This window comes from Gobio gobio (assembly GCF_949357685.1).
Source record: "Gobio gobio genome assembly, chromosome: 10".
In the NCBI taxonomy this organism is placed as follows: Eukaryota; Metazoa; Chordata; class Actinopteri; order Cypriniformes; family Gobionidae; genus Gobio; species Gobio gobio.
This window is the reverse complement of record NC_137116.1, coordinates 9,767,482-9,794,600: the sequence shown is the minus strand read 5'-3', so window position 1 is coordinate 9,794,600 and position 27,119 is coordinate 9,767,482. Positions and strand designations below refer to the sequence as shown.

The following is a 27,119-nucleotide window of genomic DNA, read 5'->3' as shown; positions in this document are numbered from 1 at the left end:
GGACGTCAAACCAGGAGACTTCAGGATTGGCTAGTCTGGCCTGTCATTTTCTCAAAGGCAGAGAAAGACAGCCAGAACTCGGTTTTACACCGATCAACATTTCTATCCACTTGGGGACAATATTCAGGCTAGGGGAACTCATATTAATGTTGAAATACCTCATAAAATTAAAATTTCATGCCATGGGACCTTTAAAAATAAAAATGGTTAAAAGTATTTTTATAAATCCTAAATTCAGATATGTATTCTTTGTAATGTGTGAAAAGTATTGATATTAAAAGTTAATTGTTTGTACCTGATTGTATGTGTTTTTTCATAGTGTGATTTTTGGGGAATTGTATTGAATCCAATTAGGGTCAATTTGACCCAGACCATAAGGGGTGTAACCAGAAATTGAACAGTGCACAAGGGTTAATCTCATATACAGGGATGCAAACACATGATTGGTCAAAAAAGAGAGAGGTAGGCCTAATCGAAGCCCTCGCCCCACGGCAAATATCCAGATACTTACATTGCCACCAATCCCTGCCATCCCCGGCCCACCCCTATAGGCACAGAGTAAAATGAAATCCTGAAAATCAAAATACACCCACATTAATTTGGAATATTCAATTTCATTTTTTATTCCAAAACATAAACTCTTATTGAACTATCTAGCACTTCTTCTTGCTTCACTCCTTCTTCCTCGTCTTTATATTTATATAGGAATGTAATTTTATATTATTTGTGTAGGCCTATAATTATTTACAAGATGTTTACTGTAAACGTAATGTGGAGCTTTTTAAAAGGGCAACAAAGATATGATAGATACGAGACAAAAAGATAGACTTTTAATAATCTTTCAGTGCACAAAACCATAATATGAAACGCTTCAAAACAGCGGCACAAACCGCTTTAGCGCATCTCGGGTGCAGAATGATGCGCTTAAAGCAACATGGAGTGGGCAGCGAAAAGTTCACGGCACAAAAAGAAGAGATGTTGAGCGCACAAAGGGCTGTTTCTCAATATGCGTTCTGTACTTGTGTTCTCGTGGACTTGTGAAACATCATCAGTCGCTGCCGAGGGTAACGCGGATATGACACCATTGACAGGCAACTCTCTCAATCGTCCCGCTTCCTTGGTTGAAATTTTCTCACCATTTACAAATAGTTGGAAACATTTGGGATATTATACGTACTCAACTGAACAAAATATATAACACTGGCCTAGTGGTTTTTTGGATATTTTACTGCAAAAATCTTACATATTGTACCTTTAAATCAAGATACATTTACTGGAGAAGCACAATGACTGAAGATATAAAGTCTAGTTTGTGTTTAAAACAAGAACAAATATCTGCCAATGGAGTCAAAGGGAAATCAAGATTATTTGCCTTACTCTGATCAAGTCTTCAGCATCCGAGACCTTCAGACGTCAGATCCCTTGCAGATATGCAACAATCACTCCTAACCTTAAAGACACACACACACTCACACAAAACCCTCACTTCTCTTCTCTTAATCTGCAGCTTGTGTCCTAATCTAGGTCTCATACTATGAATATTGTTGGATCTGTGTTTTAAGGGCTTATGTTTGCTTTGGATGAATGTGTCTGGTAAATGATTAAATGTAAATGTACTTATTTTCTTAAATTGCATACAAATGTATGTAAAATCCCCACCAGATGGTGCAAAGGGAGAGTTGGCATCATTGCTCACGCTGTAAAAAGATGCTGTCAAACAAAAACACAATTTAAAAGTAAAATATTCTAATTTTTAAAAAGTGCAAAAACTTTTACAGAAATGTTCATTAAACATTTAACAGAATCTTCACTTATTACAATCCAGTTTGACTATTTATTTCATATTAAAGTTCTTACTGAGACATAACAACGGTTTAGATGTTGTCTAACTGAAAATTAAATGTAAGTCACTATTATGGTGATCAGTGTTAGCTTTAGATGGGCTCTTGACTCTTTATAAACATTAGTTTTTCTCCGGCTGCTTTAACAGTGTTTATAAAGCACTTTTTGCAAGAGAAATTATGATCAGATGAAGTCAAATCCCTGCTTAAATTATTTAATATTGAGAATTTTATATCGTGAACAACACGTGCATTTTAGCCATAATCATGGATTCAGCGATAAACAATATCTGAGGTGATTGGATAATGAATGATTAAATGTAAATGTAAAATAAAGTGTAATCAATTTCTCATAAAATAACATTATGCGTGATACTCAATATTTAAATTACATTATGTAACTTATTTGATTATGCAGTGCTTTATTACACTACGAGCTGATGCAAGCAATAATTTAGGAAAACATTTTTACATTGCACTCACAATTTTATAAATTTTTTATTGAGAAAATTTGTACATGACATTTGACATTATATGCAATTATTGATTCTACAAACGTTCAGTTCCAGAACTGTTGCGAAAAAAAAAACATGAAATAGCAACTTATCTTAAAGATGAAGAAGCACTTTTTTACTACGCATCTTTTAAATCCATCTCTTTTGTAAGAAGCAGTGGGTACAGGGAACGGTATGACCTGGTTAGGAAAAAATAAAAATAAAATACTTACTTTTTATGAAAAACTCCCACTGGAATATGAAATATTGTTTATTTGACGGGCATGTTCTGTCCTAGTTCTTAAGAAGCACTTCCCAAACTCCTTCCCATGGTTCCTAGCACTGAAGTGGCAGATTGAAGCAGATGAGGAGGCGTCACCAGACGAAGGCGGCCCGCTCTCGAAGCATCCTAACGCCGAATCGCTGCCACTCACGCTGGTGAATCCACAGCTCCTGCGTGGTGTCCAAACACGCCAGCACAGCCCCGCCCTTCCACGGCGTCACGCGGGGATCCATGTCCTGTGTGAGAAGACACAGCTCAAGGAATTCTTGGTAGGGTTCATGTTTCAATCTTTCAGACGGGCCCCAAAAATAGGATCATCCTCGTGTGAGGGACGCCAATCCAGACATTTAAAAGCCATCTATTCTAAACCTGTTTGATATTATTATGATCTTGTAGTGTGTGCAATGCAAGGTTATTTTCGTAAACGAAAACTGAAACTAAGACTAAAACTATTGGTCCAAAAACATTTTCGTAAACTGAAATAAATAAAATAAATGAAAAACTAAAACTAAACGAAACTAACAACTCTTACTGAAAAACTAGCTGAAATAAAATAATAATTAACAAAAATAAATATTCGTTTTCGTATTTAATAAGCTCTCTTTACTGTGGCGGAGAATCTGACCTGTAGTGGTTGAGGGTGTGCCTGTGGAGCTACAGCGCGTGAAGTGATCTGAGGAGATTAACCGCTGTCCTGAGACACGACGCGTGCAGTGAACACACATCGCTAGTCCTGTTCAACGGCTGTTCAACAATGTGTTCGTGGCAGTGAAATGGGACATGACACAAGGTAATGAGACGCACGTTGAACTTAAACTCACTGCTTTTAGAATGCTGTTACATACGCGACGAGAGACGCAGGTGCAACAGAAACTATAGTAGCAAGTGCTACTGTGTGTTTGAGATTTCATGTTCGCATAATATTGACAGGCTCAAAGGTGTTATCATTGTTTTTACAAATCATTTACTACTAATAATATTATCATCTGTGTGGAGACATTTCCCCACAAAGTAGGGAATACCAGGACACACACACACACACTCACGCAGACAGCATATACACTTCATTATTTAATCCCACTGTCTTCACAACAGTTTGTGTTGGCTGTAGTCAGATGACTTTAGCTGACTTTAACAAAAAACAAAGTAAAATATCCAAATTTTTAAAAAGTGCAAAACTCTTACAGAAACTTTCTTTAAAGGGTTAGTTCACCCAAAAATAAAAAAAGGACCCCTTGATTTACTCTCCCTCAAGTCATCCTAGGTCCATCCATCCATCCATCCATCATCTTCCGCTTATCCGGGGCCGGGTCGCGGGGGCAACAGTCTAAGCAGAGACGCCCAGACTTCCCTCTCCCTAGCCACTTCCTCTAGCTCTTCCGGGGGAACCCCGAGGCGTTCCCAGGCCAGCCGGGAGACATAGTCCCTCCAGCGTGTCCTAGGTCTTCCCCGGGGCCTCCTCCCGGTGGGACGTGCCTGGAACACCTCCCTGGGAAGGCGTCCAGGAGGCATCCGAAATAGATGCCCGAGCCACCTCAGCTGGTCCCTCTCGATGTGGAGGAGCAGCGGCTCTACTCCGAGTTCCTCCCGAGTGACTGAGCTCCTCACCCTATCTCTAAGGGAGTGCCCAGCCACCCTGCGGAGAAAGCTCATTTCGGCCGCCTGTATCCGGGATCTTGTCCTTTCGGTCATGACCCACAGCTCATGACCATAGGTGAGGGTAGGAACGTAGATTGACCGGTAAATCGAGAGCTTTGCCTTGCAGCTCAGCTCCTTCTTCACCACGACAGACCGGTACATCGACCGCATTACTGCAGAAGCTGCACCGATCCGTCTGTCAATCTCCCGTTCCATCCTTCCCTCACTCGTGAACAAGACCCCAAGATACCTGAACTCCTCCACTTGAGGCAGGAACTCTCCACCCACCTGACGCGGGCAAGCCACCCTTTTCCGACTGAGAACCATGGCCTCGGACTTGGAGGTGCTGATTCTCATCCCAGCCGCTTCACACTCGGCCGCAAACCGTCCCAGTGCATGCTGAAGGTCCTGGTTAGAGGAAGCCAACACGACAACATCATCTGCAAAAAGCAGTGACGAAATCGTGTGGTTCCCAAACCGGACACTCTCCGGCCCTTGGCTGCGCCTAGAAATTCTGTCCATAAAAATTATGAACAGAACCGGTGACAAAAGGCAGCCCTGCCGGAGTCCAACATGCACCGGGAACAAGTCTGACTTACTGCCGGCAATGCGGACCAAGCTCCTGCTCTGGTTGTACAGGGACTGAACAGCCCTAAGCAGGGGGCCGCCGACCCCATACTCCCAGAGAACCCTCCACAGGATGCCATGAGGAACACAGTCGAATGCCTTCTCCAAATCCACAAAACACATGTGGACTGGTTGGGCAAACTCCCATGAACCCCCCAGCACCCTGGAAAGGGTATAGAGCTGGTCCAGTGTTCCACGACCGGGACGAAAACCACACTGTTCCTCCTGAATCAGAGGTTCCACTATCGGCCGAATTCTCCTCTCCAGTACCCTGGCATAGACTTTCCCGGGGAGGCTGAGAAGTGTGATCCCCCTATAGTTGGAACACACTCTCCGGTCCCCCTTCTTGAAAAGAGGGACCACCACCCCGGTCTGCCAGTCCAGAGGTACTGTCCCCGACCGCCATGCGATGCTGCAGAGGCGTGTCAGCCAAGACAGCCCCACAACATCCAGAGACTTGAGGTACTCAGGGCGGATCTCATCCAACCCCGGTGCCTTGCCACCGAGGAGCTTTTTAACCACCTCGATGACTTCAGCCACTGCTTCCTCAACGGAAGACATGTCGGTGGGATTGAGGAGATCCTCAAAGTATTCCTTCCACCGCCCGACGATATCCCCAGTTGAGGTCAACAGGTGCCCATCTCCACTGTAAACAGTGTTGGTAGGGCACTGCTTCCCCCTCCTGAGGCGTCATCCTAGGTGTATTTGGCATTCTTCTTTCAAGGCTCTTCCAAGCTATATAATGGCAGCCCAAAATTTGAAGTCCAAAAAAGTGCATTCATCCATTATAAAAGTGCTCCACACACATAAACATCCATTCACTGCCATTATAGCTGAAGGGCCAGGACATTTTTTTTTATATAACTCTGATTGTGTTCGTCTGAAAGAAAAATGTCTTATACACCTATGATGACTTGAGGGGGAGTAAATCATGGGGTAATTTTCATTTTTGGGTGAACTATTCCTTTAACCGTTTTACAGAAAAACACTGTTATTTTACAGGTATTTCCTCAATTGTTACGATCAAACACCTTCACTGTAAAAAAAATGTTAAAAAAGTATATCATCATCTTCACTCATTACAGTCCAGTTTGACTATTTCTTTCCTACTTAAGTTCTTTTTGAGAATTAACAATGGTTTAGATGTTGTCTAATTGAAAAATAAAGTATTAAGTCACCATTATGGTGATCAGTGTGTGCTTTAGTTGCGCTCAACTCTTTTTAAACATTAGTTTTTCTCTGGCTGTTTTTAACGGTATTTATAAAGCACTTTTTGCAAGAGAAAATGTGATCAGATAATGATGTTACTGATCGGTGATGATAAAGTCAATTTTATATTGTGAACAACCTGTGAATTTTAGCCATAATCATGGATTAATAAATAAGGGCGAAACGATACCCTCATGTCACGATTCGATACATATCACGATACGATATTATTGCGATACACCAAGACATTTGGTAAAAGGTTGATTAAAATGCTAAATTTGATATTACATTGGAGGTGGAAATGAATAAGCTTGGACTTATGGTACTGGTAACCCAATGCACAGGACAATAGTGAAAATATAGAATTATTTTAGACGAATAGGCTTACACTCTGTCACTGTCTATATATATTTAAAATAATGTAGGCCGCTTTTCACTGGTAACAAGACATTTGGCATCAGGACCAACAAATATTCCTGCATTGCAATATTATACAATTATTTTCAACATTATATAGTTTAATGTAGTACTGACACTAAAACTCCGTAAACTTGATTTTTTTTCTCACATAGTAACTATTCATAATACATATTGTTGCATTTTTGTTACACCCCTATTAATAAACAATATCTGAGGTGATTGTGTGAAAACAGTAAAGCTGCATTCATTATCCACACACACACACACACACACACACACCTTCGGTCGTGTGATGACATCGACGTTCTCCACCAGGCAGCGGAAGGATGGCGGCATCTTGTTGAGGATGCGATGCTGCAGGAACTCCTGCGCTCCGTGAAAGAGCAGCCCGCCGCCCACCACCAGAATACAGCTGTACATCTTACGCTTCGTTTCATCTGAGGCTGTGGAAATAGATCCGTATAATATATAAAAATACAACTAAACAAGCTATCTATAATTACACAGTTGACCCACACTTAAAGGGTTAGTTTTCCCCAAAAAAATGTTTTCCTTTCATTAAAGGTCCCATGGCATGAAATGTTCATTTTAAGAGGTTTTTTAACATTAATATGAGTTCCCCTAGCCTGTATATGGTCCCCAAGTGGCTAGAAATTTCGATAAGTGTAAACCAAGTTCTGGCTGTCCCGCTCTGCCTTTGAGAAAATGAGAGCTCAGACGAGCCGATCTGGAATCTTCCCTGTATGCTGTCATACGGGGAACGGTTACTTCCCCTTCCTCTGCTTTGCCCGCCCAGAGAATTAGGAGAGAATGGATTCAGTTTATCAGTCGCGACGTCAGCACAGGCTTTACAAACAGACTTTTACCCAATGGATTCGACAGCACCGCCACAAACAGTGAGTAACAGTGTTCATTAATGCCTGATCTGTGAGCAGTGATTTCTGATGTGTAGCTAATCATTCAAGTTCACACAGACTTTCTTTCTAAATCGTTTAATACTGTCAGTCCCGCCGCTGGCCGTCTTGATGCCCTAAGCGTAATGCTGCGTTCACACCGAAAGCGAAAAGAGCGTCTGGCGCGAGTAATTTCCATGTTAAGTCAATGGAAAGGAGCATTGACGCGCGTCTGCAGATCCTGCGGCGCGATGGCCGTGATTCCGCCTCAGTGGTGCTTTTTGTGCATTCACGCGTTTGAAGCGAATTCGCGTCTGACGCCCGAGTTGAAAAATCTGAACTTTGGCGTCAATTCGCGCCGCGTTAACCAATCAGGAGCCTGCTTGCTGCTGTCACGTGGTAAAGTGACGTGATGAGAAACCCTGCATAATTTAAAAATACTATTATTGTGTCACAAAATATAGTTTTAAGACTTTTTCAGGTGAGAATGTAGTTGTTTAAAGCTCAAATCTGTGGTTTATTTATAAAGAGAGCGCCTATTTAAAAAAAAAGAATCTTGTGTTTTTGGAGTTGTGAGATCCAGGCGATCACCGGACGCTCAGCGCTCATTTACCCCGGCGAGAGCAGCCTTTCCTCGGCTAGTCCTTCTGCCATCTGCTGCTGGCTCTGATGTCCTGTAGTGGTGCGTCTTGTGTAGATCTAACGGGCGATCTTTGGTGTCATGAATCTATCATTTGTTGTCTGCCAAATCGCTTTGACTGAGGGCAAAGAGAAGTTTCATAACTTTATTTTTAAGGATATTTAAATACACATGCAGTGAAGATAATGTAGGAGTTGCCTGGACCACATTTGTGTGGCTATTAATGCTTCATATATATTTTTAATGAAAATTAAAAATAGGTGTTTTATGACACATTTCTCCAGGAGCGCCTTGAACGAGCATCTATTTCGCTTTAAAAAGCTCGATTTCTACACGCGTCCAATTCGCCGCGGACGTGCGAATGGATTCAAAATGTTCACGCGTCAAACTAGACGCGATTTTGACGCTCTATTCGCGTTTGGTGTGAATGCAGCATAATGCATCAGTGAATCAAGCCACTGACTAAACGATCAACTTCACATGGTTTCTGTTAGTAGTATGAAACAAATCCGTTATTTAAATGATTACAGAGAGCGATCAAAGAACACTCTCTTTATAATGTTCGGATCTGTCAATCACACATTGCGAGTGTATCTGCACACTTGTCCAAACTGCCGTTATAATGAATGACGCTGTTATGCTGCACAAAGCTCTTACTGTATTCAAATGTAAGGTGTACACAAAGCTCTTACTGCTCTTACTGTATACTGTATATACTGTATGTCGATGTCGTGTTTGCTGTTAGTTGTGGTGAAAGCATTTTGTGAGAGAAATAGAACTGCAATGACGAGATCACTGCATTCACGCGATCAACAAGACTGCTCATCACTGCAGCCGTTCATGTGATGGGAAAACATCTAAAAAATAATGCATTAATCAACACTTTAACGATTCTTCATCTCGACGGCTGTGATGGTAAAAAAAACGTAGTTTAGTGGGTTTAGAGGGATTCCACATGTTACAAAGTACGTAGAATAAGGAGGAAAACGACAGGGTCGGTGTGACTGGGACTCATGCTTATTCAGAACTCTCAGATACAAACAAAATACACTTGCGCTCTCAACAACTTGGTACAATAAAACTTTCTCTGCTATCTTTCCCCAGCTCTCCATCTCTCTGGTCCATGAGTGCCCAGTCCATCCCTCTCTGCCTCTGGCAGCGCTTGCAGCAGACCTCGCTAAACCACGCCCCCTCCGCCACATAATCCAATACTCATTTCAAATGCAAAGATGTCCACCAATCACAAAAGTGGCCGTTTTCACTGAAGTCTCACAGCAGACACGCCCCTTCAAACAGAGCATTCAAGCCAGAGGGCTAATATCAGTATAGAAAAAAATGCCTTTTATTTCTAAATTATGACATTTTCTGATGTAAAAACCATACTAACGATATAAGTACACCTCAGGAAACATTATAAAATAATTTAAAAAAATCCATACCATGGGACCTTTAATAAAGTCGTTATTTTCGTTTGTTTTGCACACAAACAGTATTCTCGTGGTGGAGCCACTGGAGTCACATGGACTATTTTAATGATGTCTTTCCTGCCTTTCTGGAGCTTGAAAGTGTTCATTACATTGCTGTCTATGCAGGGGTCAGAGAGCTCTCAGATTACATCAGAAATATCTTAATTTGTGTTCTGAAGATGTTAGTCTTACGGGTTTTGAACGACATGAGGGAGAGGAATTAATGACAGGATTTACATTTTTGGGTGAACTAACCCTTCAAATCTAACTATACCAGAAACCGGTCCTAACCTTACCTGTATCTACAAGTGTTTTACAATACAGAATCAACACAATAAGCACATTGGACCTAACAACTATTATTTTTACGATGCAAGTATTTAGTAGTTAAAGACACCCAATATAAAATGTGACCATACTTCTTAATAAGACTCTTCACACCAAGACAAGACAAACACTTTCATTTGAATCAACAGCTATTAATATTTAACCATTAATGTGTCGTTCAAACTGACATGAACATTTGCATGCCATGTTTTCCATCCCACTGCAAAAAAACTGTCCAACCAATAAGATGCATGCTTTTTGGTCGTATATTACTGGGTGGCGCTCACAAACACACCAATTTACTATGCGACAGTAAATAATGATTTTGCATTTTCATTCCGCCCTACTGCCATTCTTCATGCATTGATCTGAACAGACAAATTGCATGGAAAAATCGGGCACAATTTGTCTTGGTGTGAACAAGCTTTAATTATGGGGGTTTTGAGAGATTCGCCCATGTGCTGGCAAACAGTCAAAAGCATCGGTATTTACCGCAGCAGTCAATGCTGTGTAAGATGGCTTTATCCATGCCGAGTGCTTTTCCCTCAAACTGAGTCACGGCCGTCTTCCTGAACAGCAGAGCTGAGGACGTTTCTTCGGCTTCGGCCCCAGAGATGAGGCCCTCGGCCTGAGAGTGGCCCAGGTCAACATCCTGAGCCAGATTCCCCTTCTCCGACGGGTCAGACTCGCCCTCAAACCCGGCCGGCTTAGGGAATGATCTGCGGTCTGCGCTGGCTTTGGAAGACTGTGTGTGAGAGAGAAACACATTGAGATCATACACCTTCATTCCTCATCAGCTCCACACGTTATAACAAGAGAAACATAGAGATGAATGATTCCGTTTTAATGTTTGTCAGAAAGTCCTGATAGTTGCATATCCTAGCTTGTGTCCATCAGCTTTTGTGTGCCTTCAAAAGAACAAACTATAAGGCCGAATGTCCATCAAAGCATTTTTAGCCGGCTGAAACGTCTCGCTGTGGACGCTTGAGACTCTTTGCTTGTTATGATACGGAATATCCACGGAAGTGTTACTAGTATCTCATTTCACAGATAGTTTGTTTCTGTATTGATTCTATATAAAATGCTGATACAATGTAAAGTATTTGCTCTGGCTCTTGTTTTAAATTATTTTGTTCCGTTATTATGCTGCTTGCTTTCATGTTGAACACACAGAATGTGGCGGTTGGTCGGTGTTGTATTTGTCCCACCCCTCCTCCACTGTGATTGGACGGTTAGGTGAAAAGTGACTGATGAGCGCTGCGTTTTGCTCAAAGTTGAACGTTCTTAAACTCTCAGCAACCAGTAAAAAATGCTGAGCGCTCAGCGCCGGAGCGTGAAATACTCGCTCAGCGCCTCATGGCGTTCTAAAAACGAGGGGCGCCCATTGAAAAGCATTGAATATGCCCAGCCCACTCAATTCTTTGTGAATTTCACAAGCACCAAAACGCTTTGGTGGATACGCGGCCTAAAACCTATTGTGCCGTGTATGTGAGTGAAACGCATTAAGAACAAGAACAAGTGTAGGGCGGGGCTTGATTCTGATTGGATGGTTGTGGTTTACAATTGGTGGATCTCATGTGAGTGACAGGTTGCCTCGTCATCAGAGAAGAGATGAAGTTATTCTGATTCAAAATGATCAATGATGTGCACCCATAAATCATTTAGAATAAACACTGAAATATTAAAAAACAAGAACTGTCTATTTTGATTTCATGCAGACTTTAAAGAACAATTTCATCACTAATTACAATTCTATTAATTTTTTTGCTCGTTATTCTCGTTATTTTGGGAATTTTCTTTCTTTATTTTCTTTAATAATTAGATGTTTGAAACGTTAACTTTGTGCTGCAAGTCATTGCATTAGTTTTCATTTGATTTACTGCAGGGCCGTTCTAAAACGTACATTTTAAAGTTTGCTTGATGACAATAACAAAATCCACATATTTATACACTGGAGATTTGAGTTTAGCAGTTCATCAAGTAATGAACTGAGCGTTCTGATAACACCGGGTTAATAAATCACAGGGAAAGCTGAGACACTTTGTTCATAAATGAACATTTCTGAAATATGACAGGATCACAGTATGATGAAATGGTCACATAAAATGAGCTGGCAGGCAGATTTTGACAGAACTGATTCATTCGAGTCATTCATGCACAAATCTACACTGGTTAGGGCTGGGTAAAAAAAATTAAGATTTCTCGATTTTAATCGATTCTCATTTTTATGACCCGATTAGTCATCCTGTTTTCAGTTAATGAATGAACGGGACATTGTAGCGCGCCTCCCATCCAATAAAACACGTTAATCTTTGTGCTTTGTTACTTTTGATATGAAAGTCTAATATTTCAAATTACGTCCATTTTATTACGAAATTAAACTAAATAAATACAGCTTTGGCGCCGTTTAATGTGGTTTGACAGATCACAATAGTGCCTCAGTTCAAGAGAACAAATCATCTCCTCCGCTTTAATAGCAGTTACAGCGCAAAATAAACATGAATGAACATCAGAAGGTATGTTAAAAGATAGAGAACTCACCAAAATCTGTATCATGTCTCATCTAATCGCTCAATTAGAGTTTCAACCGTGGAAAGACGCCAGTAACAGCTTGTAAACAATGTAAGGTCACGTTTACCTCAGAAAACCCGTATTCAGAGTCCATAAACTAGTTAGTCAGCTAGAAAAATGAACCCTAGAGATGAGCATTTTGATATATGCACATTACATATTGATTACAATTTTTTATGTTCTTCAATATTAATGCATGTTTGAATAAATCCGTCAAGTTTTAAGAATTTTTTTTAGACATTGCAGAGTTAGTATTATAACTTAACTATTATAAAAAACATCCTTAAGAGTAATTTATGTTTGTATTTGAATCAGTAAATTTTAACCTTCAATATTACAGTAATGTAGTACCAACTGACACCCATGTGTAGTTTACAGCATTAGTTGAGAGATTTGCCATGTACTGTACAATAATCGATATTGAATCGAAAGCTTGTGAGTGGAAATCGAATCGTGAAATCGTGTCAATCCCCAGCCCTAACACTGGCTGCATGTTTTCTGCAGGAACAGAGCAATGGAATCACATGTTGTGGAAGTATTGTTCTTTTGCGCCAGCCAGTGTTTAAAGGGTCAGTTCACCGAAAAATGTAAATGTTCCGAAGGTGAATGAACGTCTTACGGGTTTGGAGTGAACTGGCCCTTTAAATCTCAAAATCAGCTGAAAACGTCTGACACTAGAACCACTCAAACTGATCTGATGTGTGTTTCAGAGATAGCCGTGCCTGGTCCTGCTTGCTCTGTGTGGTCAGGAGGAAGTGCTCATCATGTGGATCCTCTGCGTCCCCTTGAGAGCGATGCAGCAGTGATGTCATCTTCTGACCCACAATTCCAAACGCAGCAGGGTAGAACAACGCCATGGGAGCCTACAAAGCAGATCGATGGTTGTAGATCATGTTTGCAACATTGACAGTTATTGAACTGAATCAACACTAAACTGACTAGAGCTGAATAATGACACTAGTACATATGTTTAATGTTAATCTTGAGTATTTATAGAGTATTGCATCCTTCATATCTCAAAAAAGTCTTTAGTTTTATCATATTTACAAAAGAGAGTATCGATTCTTTCCGGAAAAAAACTAATCTCCGGGAGGCGTGCCGTGCGCGGAGCTAAAGAATCACGAGCAGACACACACACACGTCATCGCATCATAGACTCTATTCATTCCGGTTAAATCACAAAATAAAATGTACACAAACGTGTCCCTGCTCTTGATACAGAATCACTGATGAACACATTTGGTGTTAATGACAAAAACTATACAATTGTGGATTCGAAACCGGAACTGAACCTCATTTACCAACTTAGCAATTTTGTTGCTAGATTTAGCAACTTTTCAAACTACCCTAGCAACTTTTTTTTGAAAAAGCACCTAGCAACAAATTTAGCATTTTTTAAAATATATTTGGCAACTTTTAGCAACTTTTGGAAAGTGACTCTAATCCAAACAACACGCATACAAGCTAGCTCAATAGACCGAGCGGTTCTTTCCTAATTCCTTAAAGGCACACACCACTATTTTTGAAAATAGGCTCATTTTCCAACTCCCCTAGAGGTAAACAGTTAAGTTTTACCATTTTTGAATCTATGAAAATAGGCTAACTTCCGTCAACATAACCGACGTGACAACCTGCTTGCACAGGGAGCATGATGGGGACTATATTCAGGCGCTGCATAATATCATTGCGCCGCTGCACTCATGGTACGGCAGCAAAGTTCCTTGATTATTACGCAGGAATGAGAGTAAACAGGGAGTGCAGAATTATTAGGCACGTTGATTTTCTGATCATATTTTTTTTCCAGGCACATTTGACCAATTCCAAACCACAGTAATCCTAATAACTACTATTGATTTAGTATTTAATAATGTATAAGTGATATATAATTGTTCATGAAGGCTGGAAATGAAAATCACCTTATATTCAGGTGTGCAGAATTATTAGGCATGTTTTCTTTTACAGATAAATTGAGCCAAAAAAGAGATTTAACTCAGACTGAAAAGTCAAAAAGTATTAAATGCCCATGAGAAGGATGCAATACTAATGCAATACTAGACATTGCAGTTAAGGCATGACCATTGGACAGTGAAATGCTCGTTGGGTCAGCAGGATCTGACAAAAACAGGTGGTGAAGAAAAGACACCTGTTAACTGCAAAAGAATTAAGAATTAAGGTGAAGAATTAAGGGTGAAACCATCAGGAACCCTTTAGTCTCCAGCGCCACCATTTTCCAAAGCTGCAACCTACCTGGAGTCTCCAGAAGTGCAAGGTGTCAGGATCTCAGAGACTTCAGTTAGGTAAAGAATCCTAAAAAATGACCCCCACTAGATAAGAATCATAAGCTGAAGTGTTGTAAAATACATGAAGAAGGTTTTTTTATAGGCTTTAAAGGTTTTATAGGTTGAGAATGACTCTTGAAGGACCAGCACCACATCCTCTAGCACCACTGTTTGAAGAATTCATCTGCCAGAATCTGGCAGTACGTTTTGGGAGTTCATTTTTAGTCCATCTCTGCAAAACGGACTTCAGGATGGACTAAAATGAACTCCCAAAACGTACTGCCAGATTCTGGAAGATGAATTCTTCACCACCTGTTTTTGTCAGATCCTGCTGACCCAACGAGCATTTCACTGTCCAATGGTCACGCCTTAACTGCAATGTCTAGTATTGCATTAGTATTGCATCCTTCTCATGGGCATTTAATACTTTTTGACTTTTCAGTCTGAGTTAAATCTCTTTTTTGGCTCAATTTATCTGTAAAAGAAAACATGCCTAATAATTCTGCACACCTGAATATAAGGTGATTTTCATTTCCAGCCTTCATGAACAATTATATATCACTTATACATTATTAAATACTAAATCAATAGTAGTTATTAGGATTACTGTGGTTTGGAATTGGTCAAATGTGCCTGGAAAAAAAATAAGATCAGAAAATCAACGTGCCTAATAATTCTGCACTCCCTGTAGTTCCTAGCCATATCGGTCTAGAAAATCTCAACTTTTCATTTTCCGTCAGTCTTAGTGAACAATGTAACTACAGAAGAGTCAAGTTTTAAATAGAAAAAAATATCGAAACTCTTTGGTCATTTTTGAGCGAGATGCTAACGGTCAAATCAGATTCAATGATCTATGTTAAGCTATGCTAAAAGTGCTACCGCCAGACCCGGAGATCGACTGAATAATTCAAAAACGGTAAAACTCAACTGTTTAACTCTAGGGGAGTTGGAAATTTAGCCTATTTTCTTAAATAGTGGCGTGTGCCTTTAAGATCGCTGTGGAAATCGCTGTGAAAACCGGAAGACAAAACATAACGATACATAAGGTCTGCGGCAGCAGCAAAAATTGAGTGCAGCAGCAGTAGCACACATTTCACACAGACACACACACACGTGTACATATTTTTTACAAACAAATATAAATTAGCATTTCAAATAATATCTACGTATGACATTATGACGTAGTTTTGCGTTGCACTTACGTAATGACGTCATAGCGCAATGACATCACAACGTCATTTAGCAACTTTTAGCAACAAATCAATCTGCCTTTAGCAACTTCCCCTGAAAATTAGTTGGCAACAGTGCAGACAAGCTCTACCACTGGACTGCGAATCTATGTGAAGAATCTCGGGACTGACAATATTGTATTATGCTATAGTTAGGTGATGTAACGTTAAGGATGAAACTATCGAGTTAAACCACTTTTTAAAACAAAGTTACGCCACTGCATCGCATTATAGATAATGTTCGATCCACTATACGTTGGTGTTGTTCACATCATATGCACTTACACGTCGATTGCCAACAAAACACACACATAGGCCTGTCACGATAACACATTTTGGTGGACGAAAAATTGGCCAATAAATTATTGCAATAAACGATAATATTGTCGTTCTGAGATCTAAAATAATTGTACACCTTTTCAAAGATCAATAAACTTTTATTTCTACCGACTATTTAACACTGAAAACTGAAAACATTTTAAATATCCACAATAAATGAGCAAAACAACCAAAAACAATAAAAGCAATAGACTCTCAGTCTGTTAACAAAAAATGCACTTGAATAAATACCAAAAACAATAAATAAAATGGATGAAAACTGCAACGGATGATCATTTCACAAAACCCACGGTTCGTATCACGGTTTTAGGCTCACGGTTCTGTACGGTTCTTGTTGTTGTTTTTTCTTTTAATCGTTAACACTCCAGAAATTTACTTCAGCATATATTTAGCTTAATTATCCTTAATTATTTAGCGAGAGAGAGAGATAGAGAGATAGAGAGATAGAGAGAGAGAGAGAGAGAGAGAGAGAGAGAGAGAGAGAGAGAGAGAGAGAGAGAGAGAGAGAGAGAGAGAGAGAGAGAGAGAGAGAGAGAGAGAGAGAGAGAGAGAGAGAGAGAGACGAGGAAAACAAACAAGCAGGCAAATGGAAATTATCGCAGCCGGAAAAATTATCGAGCTCATTTTTTTATCGCGCAATTAATTTCTTTATTGACTATCGTGACAGGCCTACACACACATTTGATGCATTTTACTCACAACCTGCAACGATCAGCAAATGCCTTGCTTATAAATCATTTGTCACTGAAAATGCCAGGAACACACTTGAAAAACAAACTGCATCCACTGTTCCCCTAACGTTGGGTTATTTGGGAAGCTGAACAAGGTTATCTTTCCCTCACAACTAGAAAAACTTTCAGAAACTTGTTTAAATCCTGAAGGAGTGTATTTGGCACAAAAATACTCAGTCATACGTCCAACTCGTTTTTTGAAACTTTGTCCATGTTTAGCGTGAGAATCAACTCTTTAACAGTGTAAATAAGGCAAAATGCATGAAATCGTATTAGACCCCCCCTTTAATAAGCGGACATCACTGATGGCACAGAATCCGGTCTATCTGTACCTGGAGTTTCTCGTCTCCTAACCGTAACTGATACAGCAGCACTGGGGAATCTGGGAAACGCGTGCGGAACTCGTGATCTTGCAGCCCAGAAATATCCTGCAGAAACATCAATAATACATAAAACTACACAGCATGAGAAGCCAATTTGAAAGATTACGTTGATATAAATATTGAACACACACGCATATAAACACTTTTAAAGCTACACTGTGTAACTTTTTTAGTCTATTCTTAGCTAAAAACACTTAGTTCTTTCAAAAATATATGTGCTCATTAATGTATATTTACTTCTTTCAAGTAATAAAGTATTCTCGTAAGTTTATAATATGCCATTGAAAATACATAAGGTAATGGGATCTAACGGTGGTCGCCATGTTGCCCCTCCATCTTGAAAGTACTTTAGCCAAAGAGGGGCATACCCGTAAATTCAAGCTTCGCCTTTCGCGTTTTAACCGGTTTTAATACTCGATGGCACTGTACAAAATTCTCTGCCTCGCGCATGTGCGCGTCAACTTGTTCAGACTTGTCTGGTGCATGTGCAGAGTTTTCATCTCAGCGGCGTCCAGTAACAGAGTTATACGGAGTTTTCCTGGCTTGTTTATTCCTCAAAAGTCTGTTTTTCCTTGTGTGGTATTTCTGTGCGTTAATAACTCCGTAAGTAATAATAGTTATTGTCATTGTAGATGTGTTTCAGAGTGTGTCATCGCGTAATTCAGTTGATGTCACCTCAGAAGTATTTTTGTGTCAACATACAATAGCGTAATGCTCACCTATTTGAATAATCATTCAGTTATTTTGTTATCAACAATGTTTATTCGTTTATAGAAAATATTTGCTTGTAATGCATGTTGATGGAAATATGTATCAGGTCTGATCGGCATATTAACAATTGTTATACAGAGCGCACTGCAGTGCTAACGTTAAAGCGGCGCACACACTTTTGTAATCCGACACCGCTTGTTAGCAGCGGCAGCTCCGCTCCTTTTAATGCAGCTGCATTTAGCGCCTATATATGGTACAATAAGCTCTGGTTTACGGTTACATTATACACATGTAACTTATAAGTATAGTTATACAGTTCTTAACTGTGTATGTATATTTACCATCCTTATTTGTTCTCTCACAGAAACCACATTTATGTACATATCCACGCAAACCTGTTTATGCCTTGCAATTGGATGACTGAATAAATATTACTATCATCAAAGTTCACTCTGGATTAGCTGCAGTTCTTTCTAGCCGAATAATTAGGCCAGGTGAGTTCCAACCATCCCACTGCGCACAGAATATCCCACAGGCACCGTGTCGAATGTGGACGAGGTCGAACTGGAAGCCATGTTAATCTTGGACTAAATCGGCCACCGTAGGAGTTGAAACGAAATCGGAATTGAGAGGAACAGAAACTAAAATTCACTGGATGGTCATATACCTTTTCACCACTAGATGGGGGAAAATATCACACAGTGTAGCTTTAAGCCATTTAAAGTGCCACATTATGCTTTTAGGGATTTCCCTTTCATACAGTGTGTATTAGAGATGTTAGTGTCTCCTAAAAGAAAGATTTGATTCTGAACTGAAACGAGTCGTCAGTAATTCTGACAGTGGGTTTGTAGCTAATTAGCATAATATCCGCCTCTGGTCTTGATTGGATGAGCAGTGTCTCTTTGCCCCGCCCTCACACACCGTAGTTGTCGCTGAGACTGGAAGAGTTTGTTTGGTGTTGTTCATGTGGAGAAGACGCTGTTTTCTGCTGAGATTGATACGGTAAAACCCACGCCATCGTTACTGTTCGTATCACTTGATTCTGAAGTAGGGTAGGGATGCACCGAGTAGGGATGCACCGAATCCAGATTTTTGGGGTTCGGCCGAATACCGAATCCACTGTTTAAGATTCGGCCGAATCCGAAACCGAATACCGAATCCTACTCTCACCCGCAGTCCATTATCACAGTAAACACATTAATGAAGTTAACAACGTCCACAGCAGTGTAGGGATGCTATTGACCATTAACTGTTTTGGTCAAGTTTACTAAAGTAAACATTGTCGTGTATGTTCTTCTCGACGCTATTTCATGATGGTTTATAGAAAAATTACCCCGAGTTGTCCTCTGTCGTTTCAAAGAACAACCCAACGGAGAGCGCAGGAGGCGCGCGCTAGGGTTGTGCCGACATCAAGATGGAGCGCCACCATCGTGATGCCACGCCCCCGTTGCGAGTCTGTTGTGTGCGACACACACTAATCCTCTTCTATAGTATTAGTTAAACTAAAAACTTAGCAGGGATTGCTCTGTAAATTAAATTGAGAATGTAACTAATGCATATATGCTATTTTAAATACTGTAGTCTATGCCAGATTTATATAGCCTACATTTTGAAATCATTTGAGGCTGAAACATCCATAAGCATGCGTGTTTATTTTAGCACTTCCATCAGTGAAACAACACAGCCTATAAAACAAAAACGATTTCAGTAAATAATGGTAACCTCAAGAATATATGAAAATTAAATATTAGTTAGAAAAATATTTGATTCATACTATTTCCCCGCAAAGATGCGTCATATACCGCTCTGTGCTTTGAGAGGAATGGGACACTGAATAGACACCTTCTTGAATATCTTCGTCTTCATATGTTCTACTGATGTTGCAAAGCAACACTTGTTGTAAAATGTCTGAAGAGCGGATTTTATTTTCCACAGGGTCAAGACATTTAGGCAATGTTTGATTGTTCACTGCCAGAGAAAACGAAACTAAAATCACCGGCGTGTGTGAAATGCGCTATTCAAATAAACCAAACTTGACACGCCTTACCAAGTTTAATAACAAGAACAAACTGTGTTAAATAAAATTTGAAGTAAAAAGGTATTCGTCCTACAGTGTTTTTTATACTTTCCCACAGTAAACGATGTGAATAGTTATAATAGACTTAATTATAAGCAAACGAAAGGAAGTAACGTTTATAATCCCCTGCGAAAATGGCGACGTGAGTGAAGATTTGGGATAAGAATGATTGAGATGTCCATGTCCATTGGGATAAAATGGACTAGGCCTATTGTTCAAATTCACGAAAAATCGAGTGACCAGATCCAGATCGAAAACAGAATGAAAAAGTGCTATCTGACCATTATTTCCTTTCTAGGCTAAAAAAAGCTTTGTGCTTCACTCCTGTGGTAATATTCACGTGAAACAGCATTCACATACAAAACACTGGGTTAGTAAAATAACGAAGTTATATTTTTTTTTTAAGTAGAAAATAGTATTTATGTAAAGAGATATATTAAAATAAAAAGAGCTCAACTCTTAAGTGGAAGGAACCTATTTTTCCCCCTCACGTGCAACCTAGCGGATGAGGCATTATTTGGGTTAGTAAAAATAACGAAATTATGGTTTTAAGAGAATAGTATATATGTAAAGATATATAGTATATTATCTACCTATTTACCTAATTCCGGTTCTTCAAAGCTTACGGATTCAGTGTATTTTCGTTTTGTCATCTTAATTTGGTAATTATTTAAGTGAAAAATATTTAGTGTAGGCCTATATATTTTATTAATTTTATTTATATTTTATCTGATCTATAGATCTATAGGCTGTTTGCACGGTAAAATAAAATACATTTTGGCTGCTGTCTGTAGATTCCTTCATGCACAACTCGTATTCTCTCGGATGCTTCATATGCAAATGTTTTAACAGCGGCTGTTGTTTAGGGTCCTTGTCATCACGAGACAAATCGGCATTGCAAATTGAACGCGTATAGCTCAACTTGAATCGCCTTCTTTTGACTTAAAGTATACTGCCACGTTTTCTGTTCATGAGTTCCATTTTCACTTTCAGCAGCGGCGTCATTACGTTCGACCAGCGGGGCGCGCATAGTGCAAGCCTAGGGTTCGGGTTCGGTGGAAATAAATTCTGAGGTTCGGCAGAAACCGAACCCAGTCAAAAAGCCCAATATTCGGCCGAATCCGAACCCGAACCCTGGATTCGGTGCATCCCCAGTGTCAAGAGCAGAGACTCAGATATGAAAATGAGCGTTTGCTTTCTAACCAATCACAGCAGAGCAGCTCTCAGAGAGGCGGGGTTTAGAGAGACTGAATCCTTGATGGAAGCATTTCAGACACAGAGAAAAGAGCTGATGCTGCTGTGGAGGTTAGGAGAGAATTAAAGGGTTTTTGACCTCGGATGCATGAGAACCTGTTGTTAAGAACTAGGAACCTTTGAAATAGCATAACAGTGAATAATTCCTCTGTGCTGTGTGCTGCAAGGTCACCTGATCCAGATGGCAGAAGGACTCTTTCAGCTGGTGCAGTAAGACACTGTCCAGTTTGTTGCTGAGTTGACATTCTCTGTAGGGAAATCCAGCTCTCTGCATGAGCCAGAAAAAACACCGCGTCACGTCCGCACCTCCGTACGCAAGACACAACCTGCGACACAGGCGGCACGAGAGCTCAAGAGTATTCTGGACAGGGTTTACTGTGCTGTATGATAACACATCAGTAAGAGTTCATGAGCTCTGTAGCTCATTTTAACAGCTGATTTAAACTTGAATATACATAAGGAAAGCGGCTTTGTCTGAATGGAGCTATTGTCTTCAGAAATGAGCCCTGATTCTTACACTGTTTGGGATACTAAACCTTTAACATGGCATCATAGTATTTGTCTCACCTGGAGCTGCGGTGGGACACGCCGTCCTCAACGCAGCACACGCTGGTCTTCTGGTCGCCCACGTCCACCACACACGCGCTGCTCAGGCCGCTGCCGAAGGTCGCGCACACCGACTCCTGATGCACAATGACAGCTACAAACACAGTTTCACATGACCCATTAAAGCCTTTATCAGTGTGCAGTGCTTTCTTCACAGCTCGTCTGGAGCGTTTGTTTCTGAACCATTTTCTGCATTATTTCGGTTCGTTTAGGCCAGGGGTAGGCAAGTTCTGTCCTAGAGAGCCGCTGTCCTGCAAAGTTTAGCTCCAACCCTAATCAAACACATGAACAAGCTCATCAGTGTCTTCAGGATTACTATGCTGCATTCCACTCTAGTTATAGACACGCACTTGCGAACGTCCCTAAGCACTTCCCCTCGGGGGAATCCCCACCGCCATTTTGAAGTGCGTTCCACTTCGTGAAGTGGACAAGGGAAGTTTATATGGACAGACACTTGCTCCTTCGATTTTGACCGAGGGAGCGAGTCTACTTCAAATGTACACTTCAGGCAGCTTCATATACCACAATGCAACACGATTGTGATGTCACCGCATATCGAGTTTAATTTACCACCACAAACAACTCTTATGATATTTTTAATAACTTTTAAAACAACCCAAATGCACCTATATACATATAGAATGCTGCATTAAACAATTTCGTAAAGGAAAAAAATGTATAATAAATCAACTCCATAGTGAATTCGAAGTGATCAAGGGCTTAGGACGTTCCAGTTCAGTCCATTGCAAATGTTCCTCGAGTAGTGGGCACTCATGCAACGTAAGCAATGACGCACATCCGAGTGAACGAGACGGAGGGAAGTTAACGAGTGAAGGGCATAACATTTTTTTACTGGAACGCAGCACTAAAGCTACAGGCAGGTGAGGGTTTTTCAGGGTTGGAGTCAAAACTCTGCAGGACAGCGGCTCTCTAGGACCGAACTTGCCTACCCCTGGTTTAGGCATACATGAACATGGAAATCATGCTCACATCCGTACCAAAATAATCAGTCCGGGATCGCCTAACGAAGAGGATTACAATTAAAATCTGCAGCAGTTAAATTGTGGTGTGTAAGACACAACAAACCAGACTGTTTCATAATTCATAATGAGAAATACATAGATAAAAAGCAGCAGTGTCTGATTCTGTGGCTAAACGCATTACAAACCAAAGGGACATGTGACTTGCATTAAATTAACCCGCCACTTTTTTTTAAAATAGGCTCATTTTCCAACTCCCCCAGAGATAAACCCCCCAGTTTTCGAATCCATTCAGCCGATCTCCGGGTCTGGCGGTAGCACTTTTAGCATAGCTTAGCATAGATCATTGAATCTGATTAGACCGTTAGCATCTAGAGTTTCAATATTTTTCCTGTTTAAAACTTGACTCTTCTGTAGTTTCATCGTGTACTAAGACCAACGGAAAATTAAAAGTTGAGATTTTCTAGGCCGATATGGCTAGGAACTAGGGCTGGGCGATATATCGCATGACATTGTTAGGCGCATCTCGTCAGTAAAGCCGGTTCCTTGATTAGTAGTAAATCGCCATCACCTGCTTTCAGATAGAGCGGCTTTTACTACACATAGCCGACAAGCTTGTTCACTGACAAGCTGAGCCATATCGCATTAATTATCGCAGGCGATACGTCCGTGATAATTAATGCGATATGGCTCAGCTTGTCAGTGAACTACGGCTCTGTGTAGTAAATGCCGCTCTATCTGAAAGCAGGTGATGGCGATTTACTACTAATCAAGGAACCGGCTTTACTGACGAGATGCGCCTAACAATGTCATGCGATATATCGCCCAGCCCTACTAGGAACTATACTCTCATTCCTGCGTAATAATCAAGGAACTTTGCTGCCGTACCGTGGGTGCAATGATATTACGCAGCGCCTGAAAATAGTCCCCAGCTAGGTAACTTCCAACGTGACTGGCACTAAGTCTGTGTAGTTGCAGGTATTTCGGTTCAAATATATACGGTTCAGGATCTGCACCAAAGTAAATATTGTCTGAATCGTCTCTCAAAAATGTCTCCATGGCTACAAGGTACGCTCCCTGTGTAAGCAGGTTGTCACGTTGGTTATGTTGGCCGAAGTTAGCCTATCTCTTTAGGAATGAGAGTATAGTTACTAGCCATATCGGCCTAGAAAATCTCAACTTTTCAAATTTTCCGTCGGTCTTAGTAGTTAGTACACGATGGAACTACAGAAGAGTCAAGTTTTAAATAGGAAAAATATTTAAACTCTTTGGTCATTTTTGAGTGAGATGCTAACGGTCTAATCAGATTCAATGATCTATGCTAAGCTATGCTAAAAGTGCTACCGCCAGACCCGGAGATCGGCTGAATGGATTCGAAAACGGTAAAACTCAACTGTTTAACTCTAGGGGAGTTGGAAAATTTTCAAAAATAGTGCCGTGTTCCTTTAACACATTTTGTTATGCTTTGAAATGTTGCTTTGTAAAAGCAAACCGAACCAATAAGAAAATGCAACATTGTAACAATTGAAGTCCATTTCAGAAGAAAGGAAACGATCTACAGGTCTGAGGACGGCTAGTTTGAGCACTGAACTAGTCAACAAGGATCAACACGATAAAAGCACACAAGTGTGTGCAAGACAAGTCAACATGTTATTTCTCCCATGTAACATTGAGTCTCATTCACTAAGCATGCGTCCGCACACATTTGAGCATGAAATGTGCGTATGAACAATTTTAAGAACAAATCACAATTCTCCAAAGATTTTGTAATATCTTTTTTTCTAAATTTACGAAAAAATATAGGAAACCACACATACACAAAAATAACTTACTCTGTATGGCTTTATAATTGTGTTCAGTTCTCCTGTGCGTAAAAATACGAAAGAATCCACGCAATTATCAGTGAATGAGACCCAGTGTCTGAGTTACAACAGAATTTCACATGGTAAATTCAGGAGTACGAGGTGTCAGCAAGAGGAACTGGTCTTCGTGACATACCTGAGAAGCCCATTTTAACCAGCAGCATGTTGACTATTTCCTTCACGTGCTGCCTGTTATAGATGTCTGGGATCAGGAGGATACATCTGTAATACTAAAAAACATCAAGACAAGTCATCAAATCATCTGACTCCACATGTCAGTCGAATGAAGACAAAAGCAGCACGCGCTTCTTGTACCTTCAGATCCTTTAGAGGGATTTCTAGAAGCTTCTGAATTGCGTGAGACCAGATGGTCTCGAGGTCCACCAACGTTGCCGTGAGAGAGCCACCCTGCCCACTGTGGATGTTCAGATGACCCCTGCAGACGGGCCAGTGGATGCTGTAGCAGTCGGTAGGGTTCACATACAGCGCCTGGTCGACAGAGAGAGATTTCACTAAACATTTTAATTCAGTTTCGTGAACATTTTTAATTAAACATGGATCTTCCTTTTCAATAAAAAGGGCTTATTTCTGCTTTTCTTAGGCTCATTTTGTAAATATAAGCAAACTAATTTGTACGTGCAAACAATGCCGGTGTGATGAGATGGCATGCCTGGCTAAGATTCGCCTCGAACTCGTGCATCTTCGGACGCAGAGCCACGCGGAAAGTTACAAAAAATGCGCTGCACACCGCCGCGCGAAATGGGGTCTCGCGTACTCAACGCGCACTACCGCCCACTCCGTGTTGACGTCACATGGACGCGTCGAGTATAAACAAGGCTTAATTCTTCCTCCCATAAACGTTTTATTGAAGATGTAGCAGGTAATTGGGAGGCCTGGATGGTATAAATGCAGGATATCATTTTCCCTTTACCAAAATAGTCCTTAAGGCAGGTGTCAAGACAAGAAGGACTAACTATTGCAAACCTGTTCAAGTAGGATTGTAAGTAGTTCCTAACTTGTCTCTTGTTTACAAACGAATCTGTGGTGAAATGAAGGAACAAACACACAATGTCTTCCCCATGTGAGCTGGATATTCATTCAAAATAAAGTTCATCCATGAATTCATAATATTGGAATCCGAATGAAGCTTATGCGGTATGTTTCTTGCTTAAAAGTTCGATCCGATTTAGCTCTATGTAGGCCTATATCATCTCAGGCACGAGTCGGTGGGCGGGGCTACAGAATCAGGCATTGTTCTTCTTTTTCTGTTGAGGCGGTGCTTCTCCACACGATGACGTCAAGGTGTGGCATATTCTGAGATTGATCGTTTGCTGGGCCTGGCGTCAATCAAAGCTTTTCTTTGACTAACAAGGAAGTCTTCAGCTCTGAAACTTACAGGATATTCTTATATTACCATGACCTTTTATATATCAAAAGCTCATGGGAAAGTTGATTTCTCAATTCATCACCCCTTTAAGGTTGAGCCACTGGGGTCACATGTAGTGTTAGACCGATATATCGGCCGGCCTATATTTGCGATTTTTACGTGTATCGGCATCGGCCGATACAAGCAGCCTTGTATCGGCCGATGCCGATACACGTAAAAATACAAATATTTTTTTCCCTGCATTATTTACAGACAGGCGTCCACAGGCAGCTCTCACCATCTTCAAACTGTCTTGCTCTCCCTCCCTCGCGCATATTAATCAAACTCAATTGAGAATTGACACGATGGTAAAAGGTCGAAAGACTGAAGTTTCACGTGGAGTATTGGGAGATTTTTTTCCTGAATTACCGCTGGTGTTGCTCTACAAGAGATTAAGTTAAGTACACCTACATTCTAAAAAATGCTGGGTTAAAAATAACCCAAGTTGGGTTGAAAATGGACTAACCCATCAATTGGGTTGTTTTAACCCAGCAATTGGGTTGTTTTAAGCAAACATTTAACCCAACCGCTGGGTCAAAACAACCTAATTGCTGGGTTAGTCCATATTCAACCCAACTTGGGTTATTTTTAACCCAGCATTTTTTTGAGTGTAACCATTAAATGACTAGGTTGTAAATAGTTTTAAAATTAAGTGTAGTACAGTCAGTTTGCACTTTATTATGCTGCTTGCTTGTTGAAACTGTGTGCAATTGTGTAATTATTTTATTTATGCTTAAATATTTATTTTCAGAATTTATTTTCACCACTGAACTCTTCTTTCTTTCTTGTTCTACCTCACCTGTTTTTACTATTTGTTAAATATAGTTTTTTTT

At 40.5% G+C, this 27,119-nt stretch overlaps 2 protein-coding genes across 4 annotated transcripts in view; one reads left to right on the top strand and one right to left on the bottom strand.

The window, feature by feature from the left end:
* rab35b (RAB35, member RAS oncogene family b) overlaps positions 1–27,119 on the top strand; it is a 761,740-nt gene that overhangs the window by 717,249 nt on the left and 17,372 nt on the right. The window lies entirely within an intron of this gene.
* Positions 2,311–27,119, bottom strand: part of actr8 (actin related protein 8) — a 28,534-nt gene continuing 3,725 nt past the window's right edge. The window contains exons 5-13 of one of the 3 annotated variants that reach the window (XM_079826397.1): positions 25,176–25,349; positions 24,997–25,090; positions 21,980–22,112; positions 21,585–21,738; positions 17,320–17,415; positions 13,132–13,272; positions 10,331–10,583; positions 6,792–6,955; positions 2,311–2,854 (exon numbers count right to left, since the gene is read on the bottom strand). In XM_079826397.1, coding sequence (XP_079682523.1) covers positions 2,711–2,854; positions 6,792–6,955; positions 10,331–10,583; positions 13,132–13,272; positions 17,320–17,415; positions 21,585–21,738; positions 21,980–22,112; positions 24,997–25,090; positions 25,176–25,349 — 1,353 coding nt within the window. In that variant the 3' untranslated portion in view covers positions 2,311–2,710. Of the gene's footprint in view, positions 2,855–6,791; positions 6,956–10,330; positions 10,584–13,131; positions 13,273–17,319; positions 17,443–21,584; positions 21,739–21,979; positions 22,113–24,996; positions 25,091–25,175; positions 25,350–27,119 lie in introns of all 3 variants that reach the window. The other 2 variants (XM_079826396.1, XM_079826398.1) reach the window with 2 other exon arrangements.